This window comes from Hemitrygon akajei, chromosome 7 (genome assembly GCF_048418815.1).
Source record: "Hemitrygon akajei chromosome 7, sHemAka1.3, whole genome shotgun sequence".
Classification (NCBI taxonomy): Eukaryota; Metazoa; Chordata; class Chondrichthyes; order Myliobatiformes; family Dasyatidae; genus Hemitrygon; species Hemitrygon akajei.
Genome location: NC_133130.1, coordinates 28,259,493 through 28,284,622, shown reverse-complemented (window position 1 = coordinate 28,284,622; position 25,130 = coordinate 28,259,493). Strand labels below are relative to the sequence as shown.

The 25,130-nt window shown below is 40.5% G+C and overlaps 1 protein-coding gene across 5 annotated transcripts in view; it reads left to right on the top strand.

Annotated features, from left to right (window-relative positions):
* LOC140730320 (alpha-actinin-2) overlaps positions 1-25,130 on the top strand; it is a 105,603-nt gene extending 80,473 nt beyond the window's left edge. For 3 of the 5 annotated variants that reach the window (XM_073050565.1, XM_073050564.1, XM_073050566.1), the window contains 6 exons: positions 13,230-13,364; positions 15,032-15,211; positions 15,884-16,030; positions 18,891-18,956; positions 20,051-20,209; positions 23,237-25,130. In XM_073050565.1, the coding sequence (XP_072906666.1) occupies positions 13,230-13,364; positions 15,032-15,211; positions 15,884-16,030; positions 18,891-18,956; positions 20,051-20,209; positions 23,237-23,395 (846 nt within the window). In that variant the 3' untranslated portion in view covers positions 23,396-25,130. Of the gene's footprint in view, positions 1-13,229; positions 13,365-15,031; positions 15,212-15,883; positions 16,038-18,440; positions 18,518-18,890; positions 18,957-20,050; positions 20,210-23,236 lie in introns of all 5 variants that reach the window. The other 2 variants (XM_073050568.1, XM_073050567.1) reach the window with 1 other exon arrangement.

The following is a 25,130-nucleotide window of genomic DNA, read 5'->3' as shown; positions in this document are numbered from 1 at the left end:
CCACTTGGTTTGTCATTTAAAGTAAAATTGGATAGGTATATGGATAGGAAAAGAATGGAGGGTTATGGGCTGAGTGCGGGCCAGTGGGACTAGGTGAGTGTAAGCATTGGCACGGACTAGAAGGGCCGAGATGGCCTGTTTCCGTGCTGTAATTGTTATTTGGTTATAATATGTGACTCTGGACCCAACAGCTCTTGAATACCCCCTGAAATTTCCCAGCGGGTCACTCTGTTGCATTGTTACAGCAACATCCAAACAGGAACCCTGGAAAATAGTTTATAATAAGCTTGCTAACTTTGCAGCAACAAGTTCAAGTTGAAACTTACTGTCATGGGCAGACATAGCCAGGGTGTAAATAACACAAAAATAAGCTGTTTGAAGCTGATTTGAACATTTTGCAGACAATAACGATAGAACAAATTATATTAACATAAATTAACATAAATTATACATAATTTATTTGACTCAATAATAACAATTAACTAAATGTCTCAGTGCAAGTTGAGGGAAATATCATCTGAGGGAGGATCAGAACATAGAACAGGACAGCTCAGTGTGGGCACTTCGGGCCACAATGCCTTGTGGACAAATATAAACATCCATGATCAATCTAAACCGTCCCTCCTACACAATCCATAACTCTCCATTTCTCTGACACCTTTGTGCCTGTTGAAGAGTTTATGGCCCTATTGTATCATCCACTACCACCATTCCTGATGGTACATTCTGGACAACTAGCTCTTTGTGTAAACACCTACCTTTGACGTTTCACATTAAGTGATGTCCTCTGCTATTAACCATTGCAACCCAGAGAAAAGTTGCTGGCTATGAACACTATCTGTTGTGCCTCATATCATCGTATGCAACTCTATCAAGTTACCTTTCATCCAGGGGAGGGGGTTTACAAGCTGATGGTGTGTTTGAAGCCTGGTCCCTGAGGGGGACAAAAGCATACCTTCTGCCTGGGGGGGGTGGGGGCGAATTATGGTGCACTCCCTCTGTAACTGTGAGCTTCACCTTCGAAGCCCTGTGATACTCCCTCTCATTAATCTCCAACCCCTCCTCTCTCCGGTTCTTACCTTCCCTTTGTCGTCTGGCAGGCTGGTCTTCCCAGGGTCGAGTTGTCTTCCTGTTGAATGAAGTGGTGCCAAAGTTGGCTGGACTTCAGGGTTGGATACAGAGCAGCTCTGCGATGCTCCTCACTCTCTCGTCTCTCCCAAACATCTGTCCCATACCTCACCTCACCAACGGTCGCAGGGCCTGGAGCTCTGTGACATCACAGAGCAGGAGATGTCCCAAGGAAACCCCTTTGTGAGGGCATGGAGAGGGTGGGGGAAGGCAGGCCTGAGTCTTTCCCTCTTTAAAAAGCGGGTTGGCCCTGCCCCTTGCACCCTGTCGGGCTCCCCTCTGGCGCCTGCACAGCTTGTCCATGAATCCAAGCACTTGACAGGGTAGGTGGTCTGACCTCTTACAATTAGCTTCACCAATAAATAAAGATAATGCAGTTGAACATGTGGTTAAGGAGCTGGTGCAGGAGGGAGGGCATCAGGTACATGGATAGTTGGCTCCCTTCCAGGCCAGGTGGGTCCAGTGCCAGAGGAACGGGTTGCATCTAAACTGGAGGAGAACCAATATCCTTGCAGGGAGGCTTAGTGGTGCAGCTGCTGGTCAGAAGAGTTCAACCTAGAGTGTGGGGGGGGGGGGGGGGGAGGTGCTGTGAAGCAAAGAGCAGATCAGTAAATGGAGGGATTGATGCTAAGATAGAGATTAGTTCAGGGACTGGATCAGGAACGTGGTGGGTCCGATGGGTGGAAGAAAACTTATTTCAGTCCAAGGAGTTTCCGTTGTAAAGCCGATACTCGTGCCTGTGTCAGTGTACAGGAGTATGATGGTGTGGGCATTGTACAGACTTTGTGAGGGAACGGGACTGACAGCTCAGAGTTATAGATGTCAATGCTTTAGACATGCTGGAGAGCGAGGTGAGGAGGTGGTGCAGTTACATTACTCACCAGAGAAATGAGAGAGACAGGCATTCTAATGAGTTTGGGCAATTTGAGATCAAGAAGGAGATGTTGAGTCTCTTCGTAATGATTTTTTAAGAGTAACCAGATTCTGAAATGATTCTGGAGAACTGAAAAATTGCAAATGTCACTCCACTCTTTAAGAAGTGAGGAAGACAGGATATTATAGGTCAGTTTGCATGGCTTCAGTGGTTGGTTAGATGTTGGAGTCCATTGTTGAATATGAGATTAAGGATTCTTGGACATACAGGATTAAATAGGAGGAAGTCAGCATAGTTTTCTTGCCTGATGAATCTGTTGGAATTTTTTGAAGGAGGTTACAAGCAGGATAGACAAAGGAAAATTGGTGAATGTTGTGCTCTTGGATTTTCAGAAGGCCCATCATAAGGTGCTGCACATGAGGTTGCTAATCAAGATGAGAGCCCACGGTATCACAGGAAAGAAACAGATGAAAGATAGGTTGATTGGAAGGAGGTAAAAAAGGGGACTAAATGTTTTTCCCTGGTTGGCTGCCAGTGATTTGTGGTGTTCCGCAGGGGTCAGTGTTAAGACTGCTTCTTTTCACATTTTACGTCAATGATTTGGATATCAAAACTGATGGCTTTGTGGCCACATTTATGGACAATATGAAATTGTTACTTGACTAGTCAGGGTGTGATAGGTAATGGGCAGAGGTTATAGTTAGCTAGTGTTGAGGAAGAGGTGAGTCTGCAGAAGGACTTGGACAGTTTAAGAGAAAGGGCAAAGAAGTGGCAGATGGAATAGGTGGATTGGAGAACACAGAAGATAAATTACACAATAATAAAAATAAAAATAGAATAAATGTAAATACATAAGATAGCTTCAATTCATTGATCATATGTTCGTAAGATGACAGATGAGAAATAAAGTAGTAGTGGAGTTAGTGGGTGAAGGTGTTGCTCAGCCTTACTGCTTGGGGAAAGTAACTTTTTTTTAGTCTGGTGGTCCTGGTCTGGAAGCTATGTAGCCTCCTCCCTGATAGAAGTGGGACAAATGGTCCAAAAGCAAGGTGGGTGGGATCCTTCATGATGTTACTGGCCCTTTCCTAGCACCTTTCTCTATCCAAGTCCTTGAAAGCGGGTAGGCTGGTGCCAGTGATGCTTTGGGCGGTATTGACTACCCATTATTGAGCCTTCCTGTCTGCCACAGTGCAGTTTCCATTCCATACTGTGATGCAGCTACTTGGGTTGCTCTCTACTGCGCATCTGTAGAATGACCTGCAAAGTCCAGCTCCCTTCAGCCTCCTCAGAAAGTGGAGGTGTTGGTGAGCTTTCTTGATGTATTGGATGCTTCCTTGGGACCATGAGAGGTTTTGTGTGATGTGCATTTTCAAGAGTTCAAAAGTGGTTGCAGATTCCACTGCTGTGCTGTGGGTGTAAAGGTGGCGGGGGTGGGGGGGGGGGGCGAGTTCCTCATTCTTGGGCATTGGTGTTTCCATACCAGGTCATGACAGTTAAAAGAGCTTTGACCAGCAGCCAATCCGGATATCGGACGTTCGGAGAAGAGGGGACTTCAAACAGGTCCACAGCCCGAGGATTAAAGGCGGGAGCGGGTCGTGGCAGCGTAATAGAGCTTTGGCCAGCAGCCAATCGGTGTTTGGAATTGATTAGTAAGAGCAAATTAAAGGGAGGCAGGGGCAAGTGCAGTGGACGTTGTCTGAGTGGACAAAGTCAGAGTAGTGATCTTGAGGCTTCAGCTCTTTAGGTCACCAACGAAGACGGGCTTCAGTCAGAGAAAGGAAAGAAAAGCTCAGGTCCTTGTTTCCTTCTTTATATCTGCTCGGCCAGGACAGTAGAGGCATCAGGCAGGGTATTGCATTGCTCCTCTTGCGGGATGTGGGAAGGCAGGGAGACCTCCAGTGTCCCCGACCACTACAATTGTGAGAAGTGCAAACAGCTGCAGCTTCTAACATATTACGTTAAGGAGTTGGAGCTGGAACTGCATGAGTTCTGGATCATCTGGGAGGCAGAAGGGATGATATTTCAAACATGTAGTTACACACAAGGTGCAGGATGCAGGAAACTGGGTGACAGTCAGGAAGCGGAATGAGGTTAAGGAACCAGTGCAGAGTACCCCTGTGGCCATCCCCCTCAACAACAGGTATATCACTTTGGTTGCTGTTGGGGAGGTAGTCACAGTGGTCAGGTCTCTGGCATGTAGTCTGCCTCTGTGACTCAGACAGGAAGGAGGAGAGAGGCACACTGTGGTGATAGGGGATTCATTGGTTAGGGGAACAGACAGGAGGTTCTGTGGGCAAGAGCGAGATTCCTGGATGGTATGTTGCCTCCAGGGTGCCAGGGTCTGGGATGTCTATCGAGTCCTCAGGATTATTAAATGGGAGGGTGACTAGCCAGAAGTCTATAGTCCAGGTAGAATGAGTGATGAGGTTTTGCAGAGGGAGTTCAGTTAAGTTAATTTCTAAGTTAAAGGGCAGGACCTCCAGGGTTGTGATCTCAGAATTGCTACCCATACCTCTTGATAGTAGGGCCAGAACTATGAAGATTATAACAGTTTAATACATGGCTAAGGAGTTGGTGTAGGAGGGAGGGCATAAGATTTTTGGATCACTGGGCTTTCTTCCAGGGAAGGTGGGACCTGTACAGAAGGGACAGTTTGCACCTGAACTGGAGGGGGGCCAATATCCTAGTGCAGAGGTTTGTTAATGCTGCAGGATGGGCTTTAAACTGGAGTTGCTGGGGGATGGGAACCAGAGTGCCAGAACATGTTCATGGAGAGGTTGTGGAGGCAGTTGTTGGTAAGACTTCAGACAAAGTTAGGAATCAAAAGGTTGGGCATGGGGTGAATACAGGACTGAAGGTGTATCTAAATGCACACAGTATAGGGAATAAGGTGGATGAACTGGCAACACAATTGCAGGTTAGCAGGTGTGATGTTGTAGGCATCACTGAATCATGGCTGAAAGATTATAGCAGGGCAAAACGCACCAAATGCTAGAGAAACCCAGTCAACTGTAGATGCTGCCTGGCCTGCTGAGTACAATAGAAAATGGATGCCAAAAGGGCAATGTTACAAGAGTCATGGGGGATTTCAATATGCAGGTAGATTGGGACAATCAGGTTGCTGCTGGATTACAGGAGGGGGGAGTTTCTAGAGTGCCTACGAGATGGCTTTTTAGAGCAGCTTGTGTTTGAGCCCACTGGACGATCAGCTATTCTGGTTTGGGTGTGTTGTGCAATGAATCAGAATTGATAAGAGAGCTTAAGGTAAAAGAACCCTTTGGAGAAAGTGATCAAAATATAATTGAATTCACACTGAAATGAGAAGAAGCTAAAGTGGAGTACATGGAATTACAGAGGCAGGAGAGAGGAGTTGGCCAGAATTCATTGGAAAAGAACACTGGCAGGGATGATGGCAGAGCAGCAATGGCTGGAATTTCTGAAAGCAGTTTGAAAGGCACAGGGTGTGTACATCCCAAAGAGGAAGAAATATTCTAAAGGAAAGATGACACAATTGTGACTAGCAAGAGAAATCAAAGCCAACATAAAATCCCAAAAAAGGGCATAAAATAGAGGAAAAATTAGTGGGAAGCTAGAGGATTGGAAAGCTTTTATAAACCAACAGAAGGCAACAGAAAAAGTCATTAAGAAGGTAAAAAAGGAATACGAAGGTAAGCTAGCCAATAGTATTAAAGAGGATCCAGAAGTTTCTTCAGATTCATGAAGTGTGAAAGAGAAGCAAAAGTGGATATCGAACTGCTAGAAAATAACCCTGGAGAGGTAGGAATAAAGAACAATGAAATGGCAGAAAAAGTGAGTAAGTATTTTGCATCAGTCTTCACCGTGGAAGACACCAGCAATATTGTGGAATTTCAGGTGTCAGGGGTCATGAAGTGTGTGAAGTTACCATAACTAGAGAGAAAGTTCTTGGAAAACTGGAAGGTCTGAAGGTAGGTAAGTCACCTGGACCAGATGGTGTTTATCTCAGAGTTCTCAAAGAGGTGGCTGAAGAGATTGTGGAGGTATTAATCATGATCTTTCAAGAATCACTTGATTCTGGAATGGTTCTGGAAGACTAGAAAATTGCAAATGTCACTCCACTCTTCAAGAAGTGAGAGAGGTAGAAGAGAGGAAACTATAGGCCAGTTAGTCTGACCTCAGTGGTTGGGAAGATGTTGGAGTTGATTATTACGAATGAGGTTTCAGGATACTTGGAGGCACATGATAAAATAGGCCACAGTCAGCATAGTTTCCTCTAGGGAAAATCTTGCCTGACAAATCTGTTAGAATTCTTTGAAGAAATAGCAAGCAGGATAGACAAAGGAGAATTGGTTGATGTTGTGTACTTGGACTTTCTGAAGGCCTTTGACAAGGTGCCACACAAGAGGCTGTGTGACAGGAAAGACTCCAGCATGGAGAAAGCAGTGGTTGATTTATGGGAGGCAGAGAGTGGGAATGAAGGGAACCTTTTCCGGCTGCCTGCCGGTGATTGTGGGGTTCACGGGTCTGTGTTGGGATCAATTCTTTTTAAGTCATATGTTAATGATTCGGATGATGGAATTGACATCTTTGTTGCAAAGTTTGCAGATGATTTGAAGATAAGTGGAGGGGCAGGTAGCTTTGAGGAATTAGAGAGGCTACAGAATGACTTGGACAGATCAGGAGAATGGGCAAAGAAATGGCAGATGGAATACAGTGTCAGGAAGTGTGTGTTCATGCACTTCGGTAGAAGAAATGAAAGGATTGACTATTTTCTAAATGGAGAAAATACAAAAAGCTAAGGGTTAAAGGGATTTGGGTGTTTTTGTGCAGGATTCCCTAAAGGTTAATTTGCAGATTGAGTCTGTGGTGAGCAAGACAAATGTGATGTTAGCATTCATTTCAAGAGGACTAGGATATAAAAGCAAGGATGTTAAAATTTTACCAAGCACTGGTGAGGCCTCACTTGGAATATTGTGAGCAGGGTTGGGCCCCTTATGTGAGAAAGGATGTGCTGAAGCTGGAATGGGTTCAAAGGAAGTTCAAGAAAATGATTCCAGGATTGAATGTGAAGAGTGTTTGATGGCACTGATCCTGTATTCACAGGAATTCAGAAAAATGAGGGGTGACATCATTGAAACCTATCAAATGATGAAAGGCCTTAATAGAGTGGATGTGGAGAGGATGTTTCCTATGATGGGAGAGTCTAAGACCAGAGGACACAGCCTCAGAATAGAGAGGCATCCTTTTAGAATGGTGATGAGGATGAATTTCTTTAGCCAGAGAGTGGTAAATTAGAACCATCGAACCATAGAACATTACAGCACAGAAACAGGCCTTTTGGCCCTTCTTGGCTGTGCCGAACCATTTTTCTGCCTAGTCCCACTGACCTGCACCTGGGCCATATCCCTCCAAACCCCTCTCATCCATACACCTGTAAAGAAGCCCCCACTAATGTTCCCTTTAAACTTTTCCCCCTTCACCCTTAACCCATGACCTCTGGTTTTTTTTCTCCCCTAGCCTCAGTGGAAAAAGCCTGCTTGTATTCACTCTATCTATACCCATCATAATTTTATACACATCTATCAAATCACCCCTCATTCTCCTACGTTCCAGGGAATAAAGTCCTAACCTATTCAACCTTTCTCTGTAACTCAGTTTCTCAAGTCCCGGCAACATCCTTATAAACCTTCTCTGCACTCTTTCAACCTTATTAATATCCTTCCTGTAATTAGGTGACCAAAACTACGAACCCATTTGTCCACTTATTTTCCAGGTCATTTATAAAAATTATGAAGAGTAGGGCCCCAGAACAGATCTCTGAGGCACACCACTGGTGACTATAACTGTGGAATTCTTTGCCACAGGAGGCTATAGAGGCCGTGTCTTTATCTATATTTAAGGCAGAGGTTGATAGATTCTCAATTGATCAGGGTATGAGGGGTTTCAGGGAGAAGGCAGGAGATTGGGGGTGAGAGGGAAATTGGATCAGCCATGATGGGATGGCAGGGTAGACACGATGGGCCAAATGGCCTAATTCTGCTCCTATATCTTATTGTCTTATGATACAACCAATCAGGATACTCTCCACCAAGCATTTAGAGAAGTTTGTCAATGTTTTAGCTGAATGCCAAATCTGCACAAATTTCTAAGAAAGTAAAGGTGTGTTGTGACTTCTTTGTGATAGCACGGTCCCAGGACATGAAATGATAATGTCAAGGAATTTAAGGTTACTGGGAGTTTTTTAATCCCCCCCAGGATGGAAATGTAAAATATTAATGGCCATATTTTTAAGGTTAGAGTGGGAAAGTCTAAAGGAAGTTTCCATTGAATGATTTTCTATTCGCACAGATGGGTAAGTGTCCAGAACGTGTAATTAGGGAAGGTGGTGGAAGCAGATATGATAGCAATATTTAAGAGACATTTAGATGGACACAATGATCAGGCAGGAATGGAGAGATATAGACTATGTGTAGGCTGATTTGCAGTTTTAATTGGCATCATGGTCAGCATAGAGATTGTGGGCTGAAAGGCCGTTCAAGCTGTCTTGTCCCATGTTTATGTGTTGAGTGCATTAGGAGAATTTATTGTCATCTTTCTATGATATATGCTTAGCAATATAGTTTGTTTCTGCTTATCATTTCTGCTGTCAATTAGATATTGGACTTATCGCAATTAGGTATGCAGAAAAAGACTGTTGTATTCATTGCTTGTGTCAGGTCTGATACCACCTGAAAAAATAGTTACAGAAGCATTGAAACCATGGTCTGGTCATTCCTGCTGTGAAAGAGATGCTGGCTTCCTGATGAAATATCACTTGCGATTCTTTGCCAGGGTCTGTGTAAGTCGGGTCTTCTCACCTGAAAGGATTTCTGCCCACTGACCGGGTGGGGGAGGGGGTAAGCATCAAATCGTACAATACACTCCAGGTCCTTTGCTCCATTGTTTTGCAGACCATATCCCTCCATTTTCCTTCCATCCACATGCCTTTGTAAGAATCTTTAAATTTAAATTAAAAAATAAACTATATTGCTAAACATCTTTCATAGAAAGGCAATTCTAAATTCTCCTAATGTAGTCAACATTTGAACATGAACATTACACAGGGTCAATACTGACCTTGTGCCAATTTAAACTTGTATCAGCCTCTACCACCACTTTGTGTTTTTTTTTAAATCTACCTCTGACATCTCTCCTGAGCTTACCTCCACTGATCATAAATGGGCGTCCTCTGGTATTGGCCAGTGCGTCTTGGGAAGACGTGCTGCTGTCTACTCTATCTACATCTGTCATAATCACGTACACTTTTATTTAGTCACATCTCAACCTCCTTCACTCCAAACAGGAAACTACTAGCTTTCTCAACCTTTCCTCATAAGACACGTTCTCTCATCCAGGCAAAATTTCCTTTGCACCCTCTCTAAAGCTTCCACATCCTTCCTGTAATGAGGCAATCGGAAGTGAAAGGATACTCCAAGTACAGTCTATCCAGAGATTTACAGAGCTACTTTGTGGCTATTGAACTCCATCTCCCAACTAATGAAGGCCAGTACACCACACACTTTCTTCACAGCACTATCAAATTGTATGACAACTTTGAGGGATTTATGGACTTGGACCCCACAATCCTAAAATCTGAAACTTGCCTATCGCCACAATGGGTCTGCAGAGGATACAATCTCAGTTGCTCTCTACTCAACCTTGGGTCACCAGGACAATAGTAATACCTATGTCAGGCTACCATTTATTGCCACAGTTCAGCATGCAGCATCTCTGAAGATTATTATAATAATGCAATTACAAAGAAGGCATGACAGCAGCTATATTTCATTCGGAGTTCGAGGACAATTGGTATGTCACCAAAGATACAAATTTCTACAAAGGTACTGTGGAGGGCATTCTAACCATCTGGTATGGAGGATCGGAAGGTGTTGCAGAAAGTTGTAAATTCAGCTGTTCTATCATGGGTAGTAAGTAGCCTCCCAAGCAACGAGGACACCTTCAAAAGGCAATGCCTCGGGAAGGCAGCATCCAGCATTAAGGACCCCCATCACCTCGGACATGCACACTTCTCATTGCTACCATCAACATTTCAAGAACAGCTTCTTTCCCATTTGCCATCAGATTTCTGAATGGACCATGAACACTACCTCACTTTTTTTCCATCTTTTTGCACTAAAAGTTTTTATTTCTTTATTTATTTGCCCAAGACTTTTGCACAGTACTGAACCTCAGGCAAATTTCTATCACCAAGCACTAGACACGAAAACTGCTGTGGCCCAACACTCATTAAATGATTATCAAATTCAGTTTATTGTCATTTAGAAACCACAAATGCAATGCAGTTTAAAAAATGAGACAATGCTCTTCCAGAATGATATCACAAAAGCATATGACAAAACAGACTACACCAGAAAATCCACATAACGTATGGCAATCCCCAATCCAGAGTCCAGAGAGGCTGCTGTGTATTAATAGCACACTAGCATCTTATCAATGCAAAGCAAGCCAGTGCCCTCTATATCAAATGTTTGATTCATTTTGTATTTGGTACAGAAATTTCAAAGTTGAAAGTTTGAAGCAAATCTTTCTTTTCTTTTTAAATCTTTTTATTAATTTTTTAAATAAACATACATGAAACATGAATACAAAGTGTTTGAGAGTACATAATTAATAGTTTAAGTAGACATTCAAATATATAATAATCAATTTATATAGCCTCCCAAACTCATAGTATTTATGAACAAAAGAAACAAAAAGAAAAAAAAACCCAAAAAAAGAGGGAAAAAAACACTAACCAACATGGGCCGTTGCATGATGTTAAATACATACAGTAGTGCCAATAACTCCGAACCTCCATCCAAATAATTAAGGATAATCAAAGTGAGATTTAGGAAAAGACAATTTAACTCACATGAAAATGTTGAATAAATGGTCTCCAAGTTTCTTCAAATTTAACTGAAGGATCAAAAACAACACTTCTAATTTTTTCTAAGCTCAAACAAGAGATAGTTTGAGAAAACCACTGAAATATAGTTGGAGGATTAATTTCTTTCCGATTCAATAAAATAGATCTTCTAGCCATTAATGTAACAAATGCAATCATTCGTCGAGATGAAGAGGATAAACGACTATTATCCACCATTGGTAAACCAAAAATTGCAGTAAAAGGATGCGGTTGGAAATTGATATTCAGAACTCTTGAAATAATACTGAAAATATCTTTCCAGTAATTTTGTAAACAAGGGCAAGACCAAAACATATGGGTCAATGAAGCAACTTCAGAATGACATCTGTCACAGGTTGGATTAACATGAGAGTAAAATCGAGCAAGTTTATCCTTAGACATATGAGCTCTATGTACAACCTTAAATTGTATTAGGGCATGTTTAGCACAAATAGAGAACGAATTGACTAATAGTAAAATTTTCTCCCACTGCTCAGTGGGCATAAGACAATGAAGTTCTTCTTCCCATTCCTTCTTAATTTTTTCTGATACTTCTGGCTGTATTTTCATGATCATATTATAAATAACAGCTACTAAACCCTTTTGACAAGGATTCAGAGCTAAAATTCTTTCCGTAATGTCCAATGGACATAGTTTCAGAAAAGACTAACTCATTATACAAAAAATTTCTAACTTGCAAATATTAAAAAAAATGGGTTTTAGGTAAATTATATTTATTAGATAGCTGTTCAAAGGACATAACGCTATCATCCAAAAACAAATCACGAAAACATGTTATACCTTTTGTTTTCCATAAAAGAAAAGCTTGATCCATAAGAGAGGGCCGAAAAGAATAGTTAGATATTATAGGGCATGATAAAATAAACTTATTCAAACCAAAAAATTTACGAAATTGAAACCAAATTCACAATGTATATTTGACTATAGGATTAGTTATTTGTTTATTCAATTTAGATAAAGAAAAAGGAAGTGAAAATCCTAAGATTGAAAACAATGAAAAGTCTTGTACAGATTTACATTCCAAATCTACCCATTGTGGGCAAGCAGCTGTAGTCAATTCTTGTGTCCAAAATATTAAATATCGTATATTAACTGCCCAATAGTAAAATCTCAAGTTTGGCAAAGCCAAACCGCCCTCCTTAGGCTTCTGTAAATATTTTTTGCCTAGTCTAGGATTTTTATTCTGCCACAGATAAGAAGATATTTTGGAGTCAATAATATCAAAAAAAGATTTAGGAATAAAAATTGGTAATGCTTGAAATAAATATAATTTGGGTACTACCATCATCTTAATAGCATTAATTCTACCATCCAATAACAAAGATAGTGGAGACCACCTGATAGCAAGTTGCTTAATTTGGTCAATTAAGGGTAAAAAGTTAACTTTAAATAAATCTTTGTTTTTTAGTAATTTTAATACCTAAATAAGTAAAATAATCTGTAACAACTTTAAATGGTAAATGTCTATAAATTGGAACTTGCATATTTAATGGAAATAATTCATTCTTATTAAAATTCAATTTATAACCAGAAAAGTTACTAAACTGAGCAAGCAAGGACGAAATAGCAGGAATAGATCTTTCAGGGTCGGATATGTATAGTAACAAATCATCAGCATATAATAACTTATACGTCCCCTCCCCACGAGTAATACCCAAAATATTAGGTGATTCACGAATGGCTATAGCCAAAGGTTCCAAAGCGATGTCAAATAGTAAAGGACTTAAAGGACAACCTTGCCTTGTACCACGGAATAACTGAAAAAAAGGAGATCTTTGATTATTGGTAAAAAACAAATCTATTATCAAAGTGCGTATATGTCACCATGTACCTTCTTGAGATTCATTTCTTTGTGGGCATTCACAGTAGAACAAATAAAAACAAGAATCAATACAAAACTACACAAAGATTGACAAACAACCAAGGTGCAAAAGAAGACCAACGGCAAATAAAATTAATTACATAAAACTGAGAACACGAGTTGTAGAGTTCTTGAACGTTGTGGAATCAGTTCAGAGTTGAGGTGAGTGAAATTATCCATGCTGGTTCAGGAGCCTGATGGTTGAAGAATAGCAACTGTTGGGAACCTGGTAGTTATCAATATGATATTAATATCCTATATTATGATAAGAGAGAATCCTATAAATAAATGGATAAGAATTATATCAGATGCAATAGGAATTCTGATTTTCTTCTGTGTTCACGTACAAGATTGCTTTTGAGAAATTCAAGCAAATGTGATGGAATGAATAGGTTCATTGGCTCAGTTATTTTAAATGGCAGATGAAGCAAATGGTTCCTCAGAGAGACTCGGCCCTGCAAGAGGAGGTTGTACGGCAGCATTCCAATGAGCGTCTCCGTCGGCAGTTTGCCAGCCAAGCTAATGTCGTTGGACCTTGGATCCAGCGTAAGATGGAGGTAAGACACCTGCTAGCTTCTTTATATTAAACTCAGTGTCCAATCATAAAGCCCTTCAAATATATCCCAAGCATAAAGGAGACTGTCTAACAAGGGGGTAAATCAAAGGGTTAACCCTCTCGTTGAGTATTACAGTCACAGAATTGTCTGATTATACAATATTCTGACTCTACTTAACCAGAGTGTTTGGGTTGTCCCAAGCGTTAATCAAACACTTCACCTTTGTAAAAATTTCAAAATGGGTTTTCTCCAATGAAATAATTTTGTAATGTTTATCTTTGTTATTAAATCCTATGGCAATGTTATTCCATCCTGATACAAGAGATTGAACTTCCCGCTGTCTTTAGAGTAAACTTCCTCTGCTCCTGTTCTTCATTATTTCTGTCGTACTTGGGATCCTCCTTGTTTCTTTTCATCAGGCTGTACCAAGGGTATCTTTCTGTACATGAGGAATACAAAACCTTGGAGCCTGCCCCACCATATGGTAAATTACTGACCATTGTGTTGTCTTTCCCCCTACTTAATGCTGTTTAATAAAGATCCATCTGTCTCAGATTAAAAATTTAGCATTTGTCATCAATCTTTTGCCATTTGTGCAAGAGAATTTCAGATTTCTATCAACCTCTGTATCCGAATTATTCCTGAAAATCTTGGCTCAAATTTTTAGGTGGACCCTCCCCAAAATATAATTGCCAGATTTGTTACGAGCAGCTTTCCAATGAATGTGGATTTACTTTAAGCTCCGTGAGAGCTTGTATTTCAGTTAGGATACAAGGTAAAATAGCACAAAATGCTAAACATAGCCTGTGAATAAGTGAGCACAATCAGAATCAGGTTTAATATTACCATCATGTATCGTGGAGTTTGTTGACATTGCAGCAGCAGTGCAATGCAATACGAGATAGGCAAAAACTGAATTAGTTGCTAAATAGTGCAAAAGCAGAAATAAACTCGTGAGGGAGTGTTCATGGGTTCAATATCCATTCAGAAATCAGATGGCAGGGGGGTAGAAGTTGTCCCTGAGTTGTTGAGTGTGTGCCTTCACGCTCCTGTACCTTCTTTCCTGATGGTAGCGATAAGAACAAGGCATGACCTGGGTGATGGGGGTTTTTAATAATGGATGCCTCCTTTTTGAGGCATAGATTCTTGATTGATGTCCTGGGTACTATGGAAGTTCGTGCCCTTGATCGAGCTGGTTGAGATTACAACTCCCTGCAGCTTACTTTGATCCTGTGGAGCAGGCCCCCTGCACCCCCACCCCCCGGCTCAGACAGTGATGCAGCAAGTTAGAATGCTCTCCACGGTACATCTGTAGAAACTTGCAGGTGACTTCAGTGACAAAACAAAGCTCTTCAAACTAATGAAACCTAGCTGGAGTCATGCTATTTTTTTTAGCTGCGTTGATATGTTTTACCAGGTTAGGTTCTCAGAGATACTGACACCCAGGAACTTGAAATTGCTCACTCCTGATCCCTCTGAGGACTGGTGGTTGTTCCCTTGTCTTACCTTTCTGAAGCCCACAATCAGTTCTTTGGTCTTACTGATGTTGACCGCAAGGTCGTCGTGCTCAACGTAATATAACTACATGAATTTAATATAGTGTGATGTATTAGTTTAATTATTATAACTACATGAATCATAATGTAACTACTTGAATTTATGAACAGGATATAGCTCAAAGTTCTATTGCAATGAGTGGAACGCTGGAAGATCAAATGAACCAACTGAAACAGTACGAGGAGGTGGTCATTAACTACAAACCCAATGTTGACAAGCTAGAAGGAGAACATCAGCTCATTCAAGAGGCCCTCATCTTTGACAACAAGCACACCAACTATACCATGGAGGTACTGGATTCATAGAGTTGTAGAGATACAGCACAGAAGAGAATAATGTGAATGTTAGATCTTCTAACCCATTTAATTGAAATTATAAATAAATATATATTGCTAATTGATGCATGGGAGCCTGCTTGTTTTATGTTATGTAGAAAATATCTGTTAATACAAAGTTTTTGGGACCTGAGCACGAAAAATTTACAGTAATGTGCCACAGTAATATGAAAACCTGTAACATGAAAATCTACTCAGAATTGCAGAAATACAACACAGAAAGGCCAACCAGTCCCCTGACCTCTGCTTTGATCTCAAGTCCTTCATCTAACCCCAAGTTTAACCTGATGTATACATATCCCCCACCAACCATCACCACCACCAAATGCTTATCTAGCTTTCTTTTAAATACACCTGTTCTTTTCATATAACTACCTTTGGGACCAAGTTCCATGTCTCTGGGTAGGAAAGAAGTTGAATGTTTCTGATTTCCACACGTTGAATCAGCAACAACAGAGATGCTGGTTACCCATGGGTAGTACCACGATAACATATGCCATTTCTGTTGAATCGTTGTTCAGTGAGAAAGTGAAATGTTCCAATCAACTAAAGTTTGACTGTACTGTTTAATTCTTGGTATGCTGCTGAGACATGTTTAAGAACATTCTTTGTTACTGATTTTGGTAGCACATCCGAGTTGGCTGGGAGATGCTGCTCACTACAATTGCCAGGACTATCAATGAGATCGAGACGCAGATTCTAACAAGAGATGCAAAAGGAATCACTCAACAACAAATGAATGAATTCCGGGCTTCATTCAACCACTTTGACAGGGTACACTGTTCCTTTCATTCAGTGTGGTGCTTTTAAGATCCGCATGTTAAACATTTAATAGAAATAACGAATTCACACTTTATAGTGGCTCTCGTTCTAACACACAACCTCCCACTCCATGTAACATCACACCTCCAGAGTATCCTGGACTTAACCAAAAGTGGATTCACTTTGCATGTTGCACCTCGATTGTGTGTGAAGCTAGGGTGATTCTGGCAAGCTGTGACCAAAGGAATTCAAAGCCTGGCCTGACTCAGCAAGTTTGGACATGTTGGAAATAATAACTGGGAGAGCCAAAGTGAATATAGAGTACTGTATTTACTTTATAATTATTCATTCATGGTATGTGGACATTTCTGGCAAGGCCAGCATTTAATGTCCTTGGGTTTTGTACAACCCAGCTAGCATTTACGTGTGCATCCTTTCCCAATTCAAAAAGTGAATAAGATCAGCTGGAAACAGAATTGTACATCTTTCACATATTTTATAATGTTGGACTGGAGAAGGCTGCTAGAGCATACAAGGTCCTAATATGCATTATTTATTACATTTAAAGTTAAAACATTGGGGAAAATAAACAAATAACAGTCAGCTCAGAAAATATCCTGTTTATGAAAAGTGTGTCATATGAATTTAACCTTATTTACCTTGCATATCTGTTGTTGACTATTTTACAGATGGTCTCCTTTATCATTATAGCTACCTGGCCTGATGTAGTTGTTCCTTGCACGCAAAAAAAATTGAAGTACATGCAACTAAACTAGCTAATATCACAAAATACCAAATTCTAAAAGCTACTCAATATGTTGTCCCACTTTGTTCTGATGTGCAAATTAAATTAAACACTGAACTTGGCAGCACTGGTTAATACAATGCACACTGTTCCAGTGTACCTTGCTGTATAAAAATGTACTCATTGAAGAAATCCTAAATACATTGGCTTCCAATTTTACAGTATTTGCTTTAATCTGAATTTGACTGAAAGGATCACTCTTTATGGAAAATTTAAAATTGAGAAGCATACACTGAAAATTATGCCAAATGTTTCCAAGAACAGGCAGTGGTGTGATGGGATGAATTACTTCTTGCTTTTATTTAAAATTCTGTGGTCATAATCTATCCATTTGGCTGGTTGCTATACTGTGTGGTCTAGCACTATCCAAATGCAATGAAATCTTTGCCTTCCAAGACAATTGATGTCTTCCCAAATTATTGAGGGTTTAGATCTTTTCAGGGGGTATGTACCAGGTCTCAGCTAGCAAGAGCTGTATTTCATGGGCTAGATTCATCTATGTATCTATCTCTTCCTCTCCACTAACACCACCCCCCCCCCCGACCCCGCAGCCCCCAATTTAAACCTAGCCTAATTACAGGACAATTTATAATGACCAATTAACCTACCAACAGTACAAATTTGGATTGTGGGAGGAAACTGGAGCACATGGCAAAAACCCATGGGGTCTTGAGGAGAATGTACAAACTCCCTGCAGAGGATGGTGGGAATTGAACCTGGGTCGCTGGCACTATCAAGTGTCATGCTAACCACTGTGCCTCCCAGGAGAGTTCTGTCTCATGATCTCTGACATCAATTAAAGAGCAAGGTGAACGACGTGGGACCTGTTTGAAAAGAGCAACTTCAGTCAGATGGTCAAGCTATTGTTTCCTTTCAGACCCAAGGGTACAAACACTGGTCATTCACATGGCACACCCAAGACCCAGCTCAAGTGCGCTCTGATTCAAAGGATGCTGAACTTTACACAGATGTAACTGACTTCCCTTCTCACCCAGCCACACAAAATGCTGGTGGAACGCAGCAGGCCAGGCAGCATCTATAGGAAGAAGTAGAGTCGATGTTTCGGGCCGAGACCCTTCATCAGGATGAAGGGACACGAGTCCTGACGAAGGGTCTCGGCCCGAAACGTCGACAGTGCTTCTTCCTATAGAGGCTGCCTGGCCTGCTGCGTTCCACCAGCATTTTGTGACTGTTGTCTAGCTAGCCTTTTACTTCAGATTTAGTGTATGAAAAATAATTGCCAACTTGGGGTTAATAGTAGCTTACAAGTTCGAAGCATACACCAAAATATCTATAGCTGTTTTGTTGACTTAAATAATGTTAATTGGGCTTAGAAACATGTTCACTTTACTCTGTAAAATACATACTTTAACTTTAGTACATCCAAAGTTCAGGCAACATTCAGTGGACGGGCAAGTAGTATATAAAGCAAGTTCATCTACAACTCGAGGATGCCCTTTCTATGCCATGACTTTTTTTTGAAGGTGACCATTTAATAAATAGAGGTACAGTGTTTTACTGAAGAGTGAGCTGCTGTTTTGATCCTCTGCACTGCATGCTATAAATCGCAATGAATACCAGATTAACACTGCATGCTGCAATGATGTGTGAAACTAGATGATTCTGGCAAGCTGCGACCAAGGGGATTCAGAGCCTGCCTCATCAACCTTGAACATGTTGGCAATGATATACAGGTACTAACTGAACTGTTTTATTATTTTTGCATATACAGGTAAAATTCTAAATTTCTTTCTTTTGCCCTTTTGTGTCTTAATTGTCCTTTTATCCTTGGTTTACATCAATGATTTGTTCTTTGTTTCACGTTTGTCCATAATCTTCTCTATTCCACTTGTCTGATTTATCTTTGTGTTAGTTGCTCTGTTCCACTTACAATACTTCTTTTGGCCTTATTTGGAACTGTTGAATCTTTGGGACTTCAAATGAATCATTTGGGTCTGGTCCTTGCTGCTCTACTTCGTCTGTACACCTCGACATCTGTGGGCTGTTCGGGATCCGCTTGCTGGAAATACCTCAACTGTTCCTTTTGCTTGCTGATCTGTTCAATAGAAGAAGAATGGAGCGATGGAGCATGATGATCTCAGAGCTTGTCTCATCTCCATGGGTTTTGATCTGGTACGATCGATGCATGTTTACTATTTTTGAAGTTAGAAATACGTTTTGGGGTTACCATCCATTTTGAACTTACAGCAATAGAAATTATGTTTTCAATAGTACTGAGCTGACCTTGGCCCAAACATTCACAGCAAATGTTTGTGGGAATTGTACCATTTACGTCATGCTTATAAAGTGAGAGTTTATTTAGGATATGTTCTGTAATTCCATAGTCCTTTCATTATTTTGGTTACGTTACCATTTGGGAAGATGCTGGTGAACCTGGTTCCACCGCACGTAAGGGGAATGTATTGTAGACTACAGAATAAATTTACCTCCTCTATACTCTGGCTTTTACTTGTAACTATTTTAAGTTTGAATCCTGAAGTAAGTAATTGTCTTCTTGATGCATGCTTCTCTCTAGCTACTTTGATCATCAGGTTTTACTTGGAGGGTTGTATTCAGTTCTGGTCACCTCATTGTAGGAAGGCTATGGAAGCTTTAAAGAGGATGCAGAGGAGATTTACCAGGATGCTGCCTCAATTCGAGAGCACGTGTTATGAGGATAGTTTAGGCGAACTAGGGCTTTTCTGAAGATGAGAGGTAACTTGATAGAGATGTATAGAATGATAAGTTACATGGGTAGAGAGGAGAGCCAGTCCTTTTCCAGGGCTAAAATGACTAATACAAGGGGGTATAATTTTTAAATAATTGGAGGAAACTGTAGTGGGGGGGGGGGACATCAGAGGTAGGATTTTTACGCAGTACTGGGTGGATGAAAGGTGCTGCCAAGGGTGATGGTAGAGGCGGATACATTAGGGACATTTAAGAGACTCTTAGATCGGAACATAGATGAAAGAAAAGTGGAGGGTTATATGGCATGGAAGGGTTAGGTTGGTCTTGGAGTATGTTAAAAGGTTGGTACAACATCATGGGCCAAAGGGCCTATTCCATGCTGTATGTCTTACGTTTATGTGAAACTTTTCAAATCTTTCAGAAGTTGGAACGTTGGCATATCTGTTGAGAAGGTTTTTTTCATTTTGTTGGACTTTTTTCCTGTATTGTCCCCTCTCTTTTTGTTTTGTCACATTTCAAAATTACACCTCTTTTGGCAGGGGGAGGCTGAGTTTGCTCGGATCATGAACTTAATTGATCCAGATAATACTGGCAAAGTGACCTTCCAGTCCTTCATCAACTTCATGACCCGAGAGACTGCTGACACAGACACAGCCGATCAGGTCGTGGCTTCCTTCAAGATTCTAGCAGGAGATAAGGTAAGTTCTGCATACCAAAGATTCAAAATACATTTATTATCGAAGTATGTATGCAGTAAACAACCCTGAAATCTTTTAAATACAGAAATTTTAATATATTTGCAGAAGGCCTTAAGATAGAGGAGCAGGATTAGCCATTTGGCCCATTGAGTCTGCTCCATCTCTTGCCTTCTCCTATAACCCTTTACCTCCTTACCAATAAAGAACCTTATCAGTCTCTGGCTTAAATACATCCAATGACTTGGCCTCAACAACCCTCTGTAGCAGTGAGTTACACAGATTCACTACCATCTGCTGAAGAAATTCTTTAGCTCTATAGAGACATCCATTTATTTTAAGGCTGTGCCCTAAAATCCTAAACTATATCCTATTAATGTAAACATCCTCTTCATGCAACACACACAAAATGCTGGTGGAACGCACCAGGCCAGGCAGCATCTATAGGAAGAAGCACTGTCAATGTTTCGGGCCGAGATCCTTCGTCAGGACCCGGCCCGAAACGTCGACAGTGCTTCTTCCTATAGATGCTGCCTGGCCTGGTGCGTTCCACCAGGATTTTGTGTGTGTGAGTTGCTTGAATTTCCAGCATCTGCAGATTTCCTCGTGTTAACATCCTCTTCATGTCCACTCTATCAGGCCTTTCAGTCAATCTTCCTTGTGAACTTCCTGGACTCTCTCCAGGACTAGCACATCTTTCTTTGGGTATGGCCAATTATTGCTTTCTGCATTGTGGTTGCTGGGAGCAGCAGAAGATCCTTGTTCTTCATTTTCTAGTCTGCTTGTAATGAATGCTAACATTGCATTTGTTTGCCTTACCAACTGAAAGAACAAGTTCAACCTTAATGGAATCCAGAACTAGGACTCCCCATCTCTTTGCACCTCTGACTTCTTAATTTTCTCCCCATTTAGAATATAGTCTGCCTTTATTCTTCCTACCAAAATGCATGACCCCACACTTCACTATGCTGCCATCTACCACTTCATTTCCCACTCTCCTAAATTCTCCATGTCCTAAGTTTTCTCTACCTCTGGAATGCCACCTGCCTCTTCACCCATCTTGGTACTACTTACAAAGTTGGCTAAAATGTCATCAGTTCCTTCACCCAGATCATTAATGGATAAAGAGAAAGGTTGTGATTCCAACACTGACCCCTGTGGAACTCCAGCAATCAGCAGCAGCCATCCTGACCAACGCCTTTATCCTCACTCTGCTTATTGCCAGTCATCCAAGAATCCTTGATGTGAAATGTGTCCTGTTTCTCTGCTGCCTGACTTGAGTACTTCCAGCATTTTAATGTCTGCTAAGCTTGTCATTGCAGCAAATACCGTAGATTTCGCACTACAGAGCGCACCAGATTAAAAGCCGCTGGCTCTAATTTTAGAAAGAAAATCAATTTTGTACTTGTACAAGCCGCACCGGATTTTAGGCCGCAGGTGTCCCACGTTGTAATATGAGATATTTACACAGAAAGATATTACACGTGAGGATTTTTTAACTTTTAATTAAATCCATATGGTAACATAAACAAATACATATTGCAAATGCTTTTTTTCGAACCGTGCCTGTAACGCGGCTACTTTTAAATATACATACATATCGGTAACACACAAATTACGTTGCGTATACTTTTTTACTGAACAACATTCCAATATCTCCTAACGACTGGTAAAAAATATATATTCTGCAGCCTACCAGGAAAAGTTATTGATCGCCTTTAACTTAAAAGCAGCGTTCGCTCGGGTCTAATGCCGCTCACCCCCCACCTTCCCGTTTATCGCAAACCGGTATTTCCCACAAGACGCGGCGAAACCGGATGTGACGTCATAGCATCCCGGGATGTAGTACAGAAAACAAATATACCGGGTACTTAAAACACTTCTAACTTTAACTAGAAAATACTAACAAATGAATTACTAAGCGAAAATATTATAAACTAAATAACTGCCATAAAGGCAGCACAATGCTTCGAGTGTTTTCCATGTTGATGAGGGTGAGTACAAATGACTGATTTACAATAATTTAATTGTGAAAGTGCGCTTGATTTATCGTACAATTTCATTGGACCTCTGTGAACTACTCATCAATTTTATTGGTCTACTGTTACGAGGCAAAATGTTTTTGGCGGCATGAAAAAAAATCATGCATTAGCCGCACCGTAGTAAAGGCCGCAGTGTTCAAAGCTGTTCAAAATGTGGGGAAAAAGTAGCGGCTTATAATCCGACATCTACGGTAGTTCTTATTTCTGATCATGTAGTTTAAATTCTGTCCTGCACTATGAAATTGGGCACTTTTCAACTCCTCCAATGCAAATTTATTAATTTACTTATCTATTGAGGAACCAGCCCTTCCAGCCCCTTGAGCCGCACTGCCCAGCAACTCCTGATTTAACCCTATTCTAATCACAGATCAATTTACAATCACCAATTAACCTGCCAACTGGTACATCTTTGGAAATCACAAACAAGGGAAAATCTGCAGATGCTGGAAATCTAAGCAACGTACACAAAATGCTGGAGGAGCTCAGCAGGCCAGGCAGCATTTTGTGTGTGTTGGTTATAACTTTGGACTGTGGGAGGAAACCCATGCAGTCACAGGGAGAATTACGGACAGCAGTGAAATAGCAAACAGGTTCTGTCTGTACACATGCCCATAAGCTGATTTTACCCACAATCAAAAAAATACACAAAAAATACTCTTAAGGTAACAATTAACTGCACAGTTTTGTAATAAACAATGTCAAAAGTACATAAAACTAATAAGAACAATTACTAAAAGTGCAGAAAGATGAAACTAGTTCTGCCATTCCTAAGAATTAATTTACATATGTCAGACTTCAGAATTTATTATTATGGGACCTCATTTGCACTGTATGTATCGGTGTCCATAAGTCAGGTATTCATATCCCAGTGGTGGCCTGTTAGTAGAAATTTTGTATTTTAACAAAGAGCTTTTCAAGTAAGATTTTGGAAGACATTAATCTTTATGTTTTAAAATGGACTTGCAAAATAACTTTTGTTTTTCAACAGCCTTACATTCTTCCTGAGGAACTGCGTCGGGAGCTGCCAAGCAAGCAGGCTGAGTACTGCATTTCCAGCATGCCTCCGTACCGAGGACCAGGCAGCGTTCCAGGAGCCCTGGACTATGTCTCATTTTCAACTGCGCTGTATGGCGAAAGCGACCTGTAATGAAGAATTCTCGCAATCTTTTCTTTCCAAAGCTTAAATATTTTAATGGTAGAAAGTGTGGAACAATGAATAACCTTGAATGCAAAATTAGAAGTGAATGTCTAAAATGGATGTAGTGCTGTGTGTAGCACTTTCAAAATGAAGAAGAATGTCAGCCTGGTATGAATTTTATTAATGTCTGGGGAAAATCCATTAGTATTTGATAAGACTGAATACCTTTTTGTGACTCAAATCTGACCCCAAACCATATTTAAAAATTTGAAAATTTACCTTTCCTGGTATTAAAGTTGACTCAGATGACTTGATAGAATTGTTCATGACAGCATAAAAGGAAATTATCTTTCCAGTTGTAATTTAAAATAAGCAGTTCATACTCTTATTACAGTATTTCTATGGAAAAACTCGATTATTCATCATTATTTAAATGCAGTTTGTGACAGCAATCAAGGAATAAAATTATGGGCCAGTCGTGAGCACAAGAATACTGTGCACATCTCTCCCTTTGGCACCTGCTGCTCTCCCATGTTAGTACTTCAGGGAAAAAGAAAACTGCAGATGCTGGAAATCTGAAATAAAAACAGAAAATGCTGGAACTATCCATCAGGTCAAGCAGCATCTGTAAAAAAGGGAAGCAAAGCTCATCTGAAACACTTACTCCAAACACAAGAGGCTCTGCAGATGCTGTAAATCCAGAGTAACACACAAAACGCTGGAGGAACTCAGCAAGTTGGGCAGCATCAATGGAATGGAATAAAGAATCCACATTTCTGTCGAGACCCTTCAGCAGGACTTGGTATAACCCAAAACATTGTCCCTTTATTCTTCTCCACAGATGCTGCCTGACTTGCTGAGCTCCTCTAGCATTTTGTTATGTTACTCTGAAACTTACTAGCTTTTTGCACAAATGCTGTCTGACCAGCTGCTTCGAGCATTTTCTTTTAATTTGCTTCAGACCTGTAGGTTGGTGAATCTGTTTGGTTGGCACATGAAGCTACTAGGTATGTTTGGTTGCACCATGCTGGATGTAGTCTGTGCTGTATACTTATCACTCCTCTATGTAAATTAATTTAATGATCTGTTCCCCCATCCTTTTCAGACTTGGATTCCTAATCCCTTTCCTTTGTAATATTTGTAATTGTCAAATGTATGACATAGAAACCATTGTGGAAGACATTGAACTTGAAATGTTTCACAGATGCTGCTTTATCTGCTAAATACTTCCAATGTTTTGTGACCTTTTTCAAATTTCCACCATCTGAAATATTTTGTGTATTGGGCTTAGTATATAAAAAACACCTCTGTTAACAAACTGATGTATTTTCACCTGGGTTGAGTTTAATGTTGGATGTCAAAAATCAAGAGAGATGTGAACTACTGACTTAACATTATCTGTGACACAAATTGTACAAAGAACTGTCATTAATCATAAAGAATTCCCAGTTTCTGATTTTTTTTTTAGTATTGGGTTTTGCAGATTATGCTTCTTGGCATTTTAAAAGCATATATTTAAAAATGGGCATATTGCAAATCCAGGCCTTATGTATTCCTTAGTTTATTATGGGAGGGTGGGGGTGAGGGGAGTTGGAAAAGCACATCCTCTCCTATTTTACAGGAAAGTAGTAAAATGTTCTGGAGATTTCAGCACTTTGCCCCTGTAAAGTTACTTGTAAAATATAACAACATGTTTTTATCCTTAGTGATGATTGAAACTTTATTAAAATGAATACTTGCTAAA